Genomic DNA, 10,975 nt, shown 5'->3' on the forward strand with positions numbered 1-10,975 from the left:
GTCGCGAGGCGCACGCTAAAGTTATTGCTCGCAGGAGTGAATAACTAGAAGTACAAGGAAAAAGAAGGGGGGCGTGCGTGGCGGGGGCTGGTGGAGGAGTGGGAAGAGATGGTGGGGTAGAAAGGAGGAGGGGAGCCAGCGACTGCACCATGAAAGCACCAGTGGCAGATCGCTCCTCCCCCCCTTACTATGCCAATGATTGATACATTCACTAGGAATCTTTTTCCATCCCCGAGTACAAGCGGAAGCGTAGGAAATGGTCAATGCCAGAGTGCTATCTGCCTATAAGATCATTCGTGAGTACCTGCCCACCATGTCACCAACCTAATAGATGCAAGGGTGGAGGAGGTATCACTAACTGAGAAATTGGATTTCAAGAAAGATCTCAGATCTGCAGATATTTATCCAAAGCTGAAATTTATTTCTGGGAAGGTTGTTTGCTTTAGAAAGTTAGGTACTAACCAATCTCTTTCGCTTCCAGGTAAGAGTCCATACCCAGGGATAATTGTGGATGGTAAATTTTATAAACTAGTAAAGCAGGGATATCAGATGGCCAGACCAGACTTCTCTCCTCCCGAAATGTAAGTACAAGTTTAGAGATCCACGGATATACAGATATTTATTTTATTAAAAATTTTTATATACTGTTTTAAACCAAAACAGTTTACAAAAATATTACAACAAACCAGAGAAAATATTTCTTCACTCAACGTGTAATTAAACCCTGGAATTTGTTGGTGGAGAATGTGGTGACAGCACTTAGCTTAGTAGGGTTTTAAAAAGGTTTGGATAATTTCCTAAAATAAAAGTTCATAAGCCATTATTGAGATAGACTTAGGAAAATCCACTGCTCATTCCTAGGATAAGCTGCTGGGAGCTTGCCAGGTACTTGTGATCTGGGTTGGCCACTATTGGAAGGGGCATACTGGGCTTGATGGACCTTTGGTCTGTCCCAATATGGCAACTCTTATGTTCTTACACAGTAATGGCACCTTGATTTAGGCTCCTTAGTGAGGCGTGCTTAGCACCAGTTCAGTAATGGCACTTAGGCTCCCCTCGAGTCCATCTTAATAATGATTTATGGACTTTTCTTTTAGGAAATTATCCAAACCTTTTTTAAACCCTGATAAGCTAACTGCTTTTACCAAGTACTAGTACATGTGGATTTGGTAAAAGCAGTTAGCTTAGTCCCTATTGTTTATAATTGCATTGGAGTTTTCAATTTCATGCGTTGTTTGGCTCATCATTAGAGTGTACAAATTTCCACTATTCTGTTGGCAGAGTGTCACAAATGCAGTGTATTAACTATACAGTTATAATGCAGTGTATAACTAGTCTAGTTAGTAGAAAGTATTGAGTAGACCATATTTATTTAGGAACCAAAGTTCAGCACTTGTAAAAAAACAAAAAAAGCTGAACTGAATATGCTGATGCTACAAAGTGGCAGCATGCTTCATTGGTTCTACCTACAGCTAGGACCAAGACAGCAGAAGTGAAAATTGTCTGTGCTTGCCACTGACCACAGGGTCTTCGGACTTCTGCTACAACATTGCTAGATGTTACTTAGTGCAATGCAAAGGTTATTTTCACAGAAAGAAAATCACAACAAAAATGAGAGACTTATTTCAAAGTTTCTTCAAAGGTTAGAAAAGCTGTGACATCAGGTCCAGGGGCTTTCAATCCTGTCCTAGAATACTTACAGCCTATCTGGATTACAGGATATCCACAATGAATCCGCAGCAAAGAAATAGCATTTCCTGCCTTGTATATTCAAGTTGCAGATTTGATCCCAGCACCATGCCTTATGACCCTTGACAAGTCATTTAACCTTCCATTCGCCCAGGTACCATAGTTAAATTGTGTGCCCACTGGGGCAAAGAGGGAAAATACTTACAGTACTTGACTAGATTGTAAACCCTTGTAAACTGCTCAGATAGTTGCGTCAATGGGCAGAATATCAAATAAGAAAAAAAAGCTTGAAAAAAGAAGAAAGAAACCTGAAAGATCCTGGTATAAAAATACAAAGTGGCTGTCATTTTAAGAACTGGTGACAAGCGCAGGCTGAATATCAAGGAATCGGTAAACAGATCCAATTTGTTCCAGTCACACTTACTAAACATACGAGGGGATGCTGAAAAGGTCTCAGCTCAACCAAGAAAGGAATGACAAGGAGTCATGAAACGTATGAGTTATTCCACATATTCCCCCTTAAGTTCAACACACTTGGCACATTGTGTCTGAAACTTAAACAAAACCGTAAGCTTATACACCGCATCTTCTCTATAAATATAGAGCTTGACACGGTTTACAAAAATTAAAAGGGAAGTACAGTGGGAGTTGGTGGGTGGGGGGGAAGCGGAAATTGACATTTATGAAAATAGCCAAGTTTTCAGGTGTCTTCGGAATAGTTGGAAAGAGCCCAGGTTTCTGTAACCCTTCCAAAATATACTCTGAGGGCTGGTCACTGAAATACTGCTCCGCTGCTGCAATCACCTCCGAATCACTCGAAAATCGTTGCCCTTTAAAACTCTTTTTAAAACTAGTCAGATGGAGCAACATCTGGTGATTAGGGTGGATAGTCTATGTACCGAAACTCCAATCGTTTTGCCAGCCTGGTGAGCAGGTGCATTGTCTTGCACAAAGGGAACTCCTTTCCACAGCTTCCCTCTCCTTTTTTCTTCCAATGCCTCCATTAATCGGCACAGTAACTTACAGAACTATTCCGCATTAACTGTTTGGCCCTTTGGAAGATAAGTCAGTCGTTACAATACCTTCCTGATCCCAAAACACTGTGGCTATGACCTTTTCTGCTGACTTTTGGGTCTTGAATTTCCTTGGCCTTGGAGAACCATTGCATTGCCATTGCATGGACTGTTGTTTTGTCTCAGGATCATAGTGATATAACCATGTTTCATCAACTAACCAGCTGTTCCAAAATGCTGGCACCAGTTTGCTGAAAATGCTGCAAAATCAACTTGGAAGTGTCCACTCAATGTCATTTCTCATCAGCATTCAAACCTATGGGCACCCACTTGGCTGACAGCTTCTGCATACCCAGCTGCTTGTGGATTATACACTCAACATGTTCCCTGGATTTCTGTAGTGTCTCAGCAATTATTTTAGTTGATATTCGCCGATCTGCCAAAATCAGATCATGGGCATGATCAATAATTTCAGGAATTGACAGTTTGAGGCCTCCCAGACCTTGCTGCATCTTCAGTCTCTAAATCTTCTTGCTGAAAGTTTGCACACCACTTCTTCACTGTGGAGTATGATGGGCATGTGTCACTTAATGTTTGCATTATACATACATTCATGGCTTTCCTTTGAGTTTTATTCTGGAGGAATAGGAACTTCATGATGACTTGGCATTCCATACTTGAAAATGCCGTACTTTTTGTTGATATGGTTCAATCAATGATTTGAAACAACATCAAAACATAGTATTACGATTCTGAAAATTGGCACTTTGCAAAATAAAATAACACTTTTCAGTTAGTGGCAAAATAACGCTCAGAATTTAGGAAGTTGTTTGAGCTGAGAATTTTTCAGCACCCACGCGTCAAGATATCTGAATCAAGGAATTCAATATATTACATTACATTACATTATCATTCCGTATTCTCCTTTCCGCTCTGAGGATAAAAATCTACTTACTGTTCTATCCCTACGAACCATACATACCAGACATATCACACTTTTCTCTGTTACCGCTCCCCCAAACGTGGAACTTATTACCCGCTCAGATAAGAAAAAAATCTTGAGAAATTTAAATCAAAACTAAAAAGTTTCCTTTAGAGAGACGCTTTTAACTGATTAGTGAGTTCCTTAAACTGACTTAACATTCTTAATTGAAGCAGATATAAATTCTCAGAACTGACACATTTTGATCCCTAAATTGAAAATAAAATCATTTTTTCCTACCTTTGTTGTCTGGTGATTCACGAGTCTCTGGTTGTACTTCCTTCTGACTGTGCATCCAATATTTCTTCCCTTCTTTCAGCCTCCTGTATGCTTCCTCTCCTCCAGACCTCATTCCCTCCCTCAACTTTTTCTTCCTCTCTCTCTGCCCCCTCCCCTTTCTTTCTCCCTGTCCCCCTTCTTTCTTTCTGTCTGTGTCTCTCTCTCCATGCCCCCTTTCTTTCTGGCTCCCTGTCCCTCCTTTCTTTCTTTGTTTCCCTTCTTTCTTTCTGTCTCCCTGCCTGCCCCCTTTCTTTCTTTGTCTTTATCTCCCTGCCCTCCCCAAGTCTCTGCCGCCACCTAGTTCTGCTTTGACATGCAGCTCCTGATTGTATAAGGCCCTACTTCATGCAGGAAGAGGCAGTCGGAGTGAACCGCGAGTGATTTCCTGCACTCGCGGCACTCTGGCTGCTCTTCTTTTCGAGCTTTCAGAAACCCACCCCCATGGGAGGTTTCATCGACTTTCTGTGCTTACAATCAAAGTGGTTTACATATTATATATGGGTACTTACTTTGAACCTTGAGCAATGAGGATTAAGTGACTTGCCCAGAGTCACAAGGAGCTGCTAATTGATAATGGCTTGTTATCTAATTTTTTTGTGCATGTGTCTCAAGATCATTTTCAAACCCAGGCACAATTTATCAAATCTGGGGGTATCTGTGTAAGATCAGTGTAATAGCGCAAGCAGGGTGGGGTCTGGGCCAGTGCACAAACAGCTAGACACAAGCAGAGAAGGTAAAGGAAAACTTCTTTATTTAGGGTTACTAGACATCCAGGAAAAGCCAGACATATCCTCTTTTTAGAGGACTGTTCGGGTGTCCGGAGAGATTTCCAAAACCTGGCAGTTTGTCTGGGTTTTGGAAGTCCTCAAGCTCAGGGCCACATCTGGAGTCCCTCGGCACGTGCGCGGATGCCGACACAATGATGTCATATGCGTATGACATCATCATGTTGATGTCTGCAGATGTGCAGAGTCCCTCTAGACATCAGGGAAGCAGGCAGGAGGTCCGGCTGGGGGCAGAACAGGGCAGGGCTACTACACTTCTCCCTCCGTATTCGCTGCGATAGGGGATTAACAGACCCGCAAATACAGAAAAACCGCAAATAACTTTTTCATATGTCATTCGCTGTTTTCTATTAAAAACTATTGTGAATATGGTGAAACCACAAATAACATGGTGGGAGACCTGGCCTGTTCCTGAAGGAGAGGCAAAACACGGTGAAGAAAGTGCTGGGAATCGGTGATTTCTCTATGCAAGCTGATGTAATTTGGTGGGAGGAGCCGGCAATCTAAAAACCGTGAATAATCGAAACCGCGACTGCTGAAACCGTGAATACGGAGGGAGAAGTGTACTACTATTTATCACTTATATAGCGCTGAAAGGCGTAGGCAACGCTTTACATTTTGACATTTTATAGTTTGTAAGCTTTTATGAGCAGGGACTATCTAACTTGCAACCCTTTCTTTATTAACTCGAAAAGGGAAATCCTGGACCCTGTTACTTCACAGGACCAGGCATGCACAGAACAGTCTTTTGTCCAAAAAAAGATCTGAGAGGGGCCTGTAGCTGACAGGACCGAAAGCATGGGCCATGGCTTGTAACTACCACACTCCATACAGAGTCTTTCAACAGTTTTTCCCCAGTCTGGCCCCAGGCAGACCTCAGCAAAATCGCAGGTGTTCAGCAACAAAAACTAGATTGGCTTACCTCAGCCAAGCTATCACGATGCATACAGGAATCACCTCTTCCTCCTTCTTTCCCCTGGGCCCCCTCTAGCTAGTTCTGGCCAGGCCTCTTATGCTTCCTGTCCCCTGACTCCTCCTTCCCATGTCACTTCCTCCTAAGGAGGAGCTACCTATATTAAGATGGCTCTGGCATTGTGCAGGAGTATCTAGCAGAGGGAATGGTAGTGCCCTATAGACTCCCTCACAATCAGAAATAATAAGTAGGCTGTTTTCTGTGAAATTTAGCTATAAATACAAAGGAGCATCTGGGGAGAAAGGCAGTAATCTGGGTTTGGAGAATGTTTCAGGACCATTGGTCCACAAGAGATTTGAAATCCCCCCCCCCCCCCCGGGATGCTTCTGACATGATAGATACCCTAAATTCCCAGATGATGGTGGTGTCTTCAAGACCGATCTGGGAAGTTTTTGCACTATGCATATCACCCATTCCTTTTCCACCCATGATAAAAAGTATCCTCTTAATCAGGGAATGGAGTGAAACAGTTGTTTCTTTATGTAAATGAGTCTGTGTAATTCATAAGAATTGGTTCCTTTTTTTCTTTAAGCTATGAGATTATGAAGACCTGCTGGAGCCTAGAACCCATCCAGCGCCCTATGTTTGACCAGATCTGCAGTTTCATCCAAAAGGAAATGCAAATAGGCGACGACAAAGATCAGGTGAGAATACAAATGCCAAAAGATACTTGGGGAGCAAGGTGAAAGTGACAAAGAACAGGTTTTCTTCCATTTTCCAGAGCATGCCGATGCATCTCCAGTTGCCTTCTATGGACAGTCAAGCCCAGTCGATCAAGTTTGTTGTCAACAGAAATGTTATCTCAGTGAAAATCATTGCAGCCAGGTACAGGGTTACAAGATGTCCGGATTTCCCCAGACAAGTCCAGCGGTCCAGACGGCTTTTCAAAACCCAGCACTTTGTCCAGGTTTTGAAAAGCTTCCTGTAAAAATCAGGTCATCCGTGGCGACATCATCACGTTGCATCTGCGCATGCAAGGATTCCATCTGGGGGGGTGGGGCTGGTGGCAGAACTGGGTGTGACGCAGTCGGAACAGGGTGGAACTGGGCGGGCCTGTGGGCGTGACCATGGGTCCAGATTTTCCTTCAGGAAAATCTGGTAACCCCTAGCCAGGTAGATCAGCAAGTTAGAAATGAACACTTTACTTGTAACAATTTTTTGTTCCCGTGAAGGGCAGTTCTGTAACTGTGGCCTAGTGGTTAGAGCTGCTGCCTCAGCCCCCTGAGGTTATGGGTTCAATCCCAGCACCACTCCTTGTGACTCTGGGCAAGTCACTTAACCCTCCATTGCCAGTTCGATTGTGAGCCTGCTGGGGCAGATAGGGAAAATACTTAGAGTAACTGCTTCTTCTTCGATGTATTGTAAACCACTTTGATAGCTGCAGAGGAAAGGCAGTATATTAAATAAAGATAGCCATATCTATAAGGTAGTGACATAGGTGTGTCTCAAGCAGCCATATGGGGTAAAGACCTAGAAAAACTCATTGCACACACAAACAATTATGAAGAATTCAGGAAACACCTAAAAACTTACCTATTCTTGAAACACCTAGGCAACGAACCGGAACATCAACCCCCTCGCAACATCATCACATAACTAAACTTGCAAACTGTTAACCCCAACCCCTAATCACTAACTACGAACACTCTATTCAAGTCACGGAATATTTCTACTTCTGAGCAAACAGCTTGGCACTTCCGGGCCTTGCAACACACAAACTGTTGTTAACATTATTAATATTATCAGATGTAGACTGCTTTACTCTTTAATTCATTGTACGTAAAGTTTCTCTTTATTGTATTGAGATGTACACTGCTAAACTCCTTAATTCATTGTACGTAAAGCTTCTCTTTATTGTATTTACATTTTCTTTTATTGTATTCACAATCTCTTTTACTGTAAACCGCCTAGAAGTCGCAAGATAGCTGGCGGTATATAAAAATAAAGTTATTATTATTATTTATGTGCATAGCTTACATAATACTGTAAGTTACATATGTAACATGTGCACTTAGGCACACCAGTTTACACCAGCCATTGACCTAGTGTTTCTGAGCACGTCTGAGTGCACCCGTGTGGGTTTATGCCAGTATACAGCCAATAACAGAATAGCCTCCTAGTCTTCATCAACAGATCGTGTTTTCAGGATAACCCTGATGAATATACATGAGAGAAAAATTTTCAGGCCTACTACCAAGGGCCGTAGCAAGCTATGTGCGGGCAGGGCACAAGGGAGTCAGGGACTCCAAAATTGGGTCCTGCCCATTGCTTTCCCTGCTTTGAGGCAATGCAGTGGTCGGGCTAGGAGCTCTAAGAGGTGTGTCGTACAGGACATGTTTCCAGGATGGGACGGTCCTGCTGCCCCCATGGTATGCAAACTTTCTCATGCATATCATCACTGAGTCTTCAGTGTATGCAAATTTATTAATGTCTATTCATTGTGGATATCCCCAATTGGCAGTGGGAACTCTAGGACAGCTTGCGAAGCCCTATGCTAGGAGGTACTTGAGAGGCAAGACTAGCTGGTCAGTGTAGGGTTATCAGATTTTACGTATGTAAAATCTAGACCCATAGGCCCACCCCCAGGCCCGCCCAGTTCCACCCAGCTCTGCCCTGTTACGGCCACGCCATGCCCCCAGCCTCACCCCCTCAGCCTGCTCGTCTCAGTCAGGAGGGCTTCTACGTATGCACAGAAGCCCGTCCCGACCCAATCTGCTTTTTAAAACTCAAAGTGCTAGGTTTTGAAAAGCCATCCGGACGCCTGGACATGCCCTTTAAAAAGAAGGCATGTCCAGGTAAATCCAGATGTCCAGTAACCCTAGGTCAGTGTCCGGGTGGGTTAGCTCATTGCACAAGCTTTCCAACTGATTAAAATTGGTCTTCTTTAATTTTCAGGACTACAAAAACCTATCAAGTGAGAAAGTGGCAGAGCAAAACCAGGAACGTAAAGCTGCAAAGTATGGGGAAGAATCCTGTGACCAACAAGAGTGCAGTCATTCCATTCAGAAAAGCAACAATTATCAGTTCTGTTAGCTCGAAAGGATCTACAAGAAAAACTTTCAGCATCAGCCTGGATTTTATCCGTCTCTTTTGCGGGCCGGAGTTTCTGTGACTGTGCATCCTGATTAAAACTCTTGGGGTGCAAATCTCTTTGCATGTTCTTTTGGAGTCTGAGAGCTTAAGACCTCCTGGCTGAAAGGGGCATTTTTAAATGAAGCTACTTAAAAATTGACTAAGTAATGGATTGTGTAGCATTTTCACTGGAAAGCAAACTCGCCATGAATACTGTACTGACTTGAATGACTCATCCTTTGCATTAGAAGCAAATTGCTTCCTGCAAGTTCTCTCAACATTGCTGTTTTAACACACCAAAGTTGTACTCTACCTGGCTAGGCTAACGAGCATTTTTTTAGGCTCATTCAGGAGGTGCTTCCGTGGTTTTAGCTACTGGTTTTCAAGGTAGTAGAAAATCTCCAACAGTGTGCTTCGCCAATAATATTATTAGGAGAGTGGGTCTATAATTCACACAGTACAAAGACGATCCTATACGATCATCCCTTAAGACTCTCACTAGAATTACAATTTTAAAAAGACCCTCAGAGATGCCACCATTGTACTCCATTGTCATTTCATAGTATATGGCTTTATGCATCAGGTCCTCATCGGGTCCGTTTGTTTAGCGATGCTTCCAATAAATAAAGTGAACCAACATTTTGCAAAAATGTATGAATTATTTTAAATACTTAGCTTAGTTTCACCCTGGGGGTTTTTTTCAAGGCTATTATCCCTTCATAACTATTGCCCATATGTCGACCACTCGGTAAGTTATACCAAAATATTTAAAATAATTCATGCATTTTTGAAAAATGTGGGTTCACTTTATTTATTGGAAGCATTGCTAAACAAATGGACCAGACGAGGACCTGATGCGTAAAGCCATATACTATGAAACGACAATGGAGTATAATGGTGGCATCTCTAAGGGCTTATTTAAAATTGTAATTCTAGTGAGAGTCTATCCTAGTCAGTGGCATAGTAAGGGGGAGGCAAGGGGGCAGTCCACCCAAGGCACCATCGAGCTCGTGGCGCTAGCACCCTCTTCCGCATGCAAGCCCCTTCCCTTCCCCCAAACCTTTTTAACATCAGTGCAAGCAGCTACCAACTTGTTGCCCGCTTCAGCTCTCTCTCTGACATCACTTCCAGGACTCACACCTAGGAAGTGACGTCAGAGAGTGCCAAAGTTAAAAAGGTACAGGGAAGGGATGTGCGCAGTAGGAGAGAGGGGTGCCACTCACCCTCGCTATGCCACTGATCCTGGTGAGAGGGATATGTCTTTGTGTAATTTGCAGAGATGCTCTCTGCCTGTAGGAGGGGGAAAAAAACCCCTCTTCATTGACAAAAGCCTAGGTCTAGAAAAAGGAAATAAGTGTGCCCACTGTATGCGATAAAACATGGCACCAGTCTATAAATGGGCATCTCAGTCAAAGTGCCATAATAAGAGTGTACTTAGTTCTAGTTAATAATGGCACATTTGTACCAAGACTCCAATCAGTACCATACTGAGGGAAGCTGGCACCCGGGGTGGAGGCAGGGGTACCTTGCATCCTCACCCATGGTGGGGGTGGAGGTGGGGGAAGCGAGCAGGGTTTCCTATCCATGACTCTTGCAGGCTGAGCCTGTCCTCTGACATCACTTTCTGGACAAGTGTAAGGTGATGCATGTTGGTAACAAAAATCTTGTACACGAATACAGGATGTCTGATGCAGTACTCGGCGAGACCCCCCAGGAAAGAGATTTGGGAGTACTGGTCGACAAGTCGATGAAGTCGTACGCGCAATGCACAGCGGCGACAAAAAGGGCAAACAGAATGCTTGGAATGATTAAGAAGGGGATCACGAACAGAGCGGAGAAGGTTATCATGCCGCTGTACCAGGCCACGGTGCGCCCTCACCTGGAATACTGCGTCCAGCACTGGTCACTGTACTTGAAGAAGGACACGGTACTACTCGAAAGGGTCCAGAAAAGAGCAACTAAGATGGTTAAGGGGCTGGAGGAGTTGTCGTACAGTGAGAGGTTAGAGAAACTGGGCCTCTTCTCCCTTGAAAAGAGGAGACTGAGAGGGGACATGATCGAAACATTCAAGATAATGAAGGGAATAGACTTAGTAGATAAAGACAGGTTGTTCACCCTCTCCAAGGTAGGGAGAACAAGAGGGAACTCTCTAAAGTTGAAAAGGGGATCGATTCCGTACAAA

At 43.5% G+C, this 10,975-nt stretch overlaps 1 protein-coding gene across 2 annotated transcripts in view; it reads left to right on the forward strand.

The window, feature by feature from the left end:
* The window catches only part of CSF1R (colony stimulating factor 1 receptor), a 92,735-nt gene extending 83,411 nt beyond the window's left edge, over positions 1–9,324 (forward strand). For both annotated transcript variants that reach the window (XM_033926910.1, XM_033926911.1), the window contains 3 exons: positions 482–581; positions 6,254–6,365; positions 8,617–9,324. In XM_033926910.1, the coding sequence (XP_033782801.1) occupies positions 482–581; positions 6,254–6,365; positions 8,617–8,754 (350 nt within the window). In that variant the 3' untranslated portion in view covers positions 8,755–9,324. The remainder of the gene's footprint in view (positions 1–481; positions 582–6,253; positions 6,366–8,616) is intronic.
* The last annotated feature ends 1,651 nt before the right edge of the window (positions 9,325–10,975 follow it).

Source organism: Geotrypetes seraphini, chromosome 18 (assembly GCF_902459505.1).
Source record: "Geotrypetes seraphini chromosome 18, aGeoSer1.1, whole genome shotgun sequence".
NCBI lineage: Eukaryota > Metazoa > Chordata > Amphibia > Gymnophiona > Dermophiidae > Geotrypetes > Geotrypetes seraphini.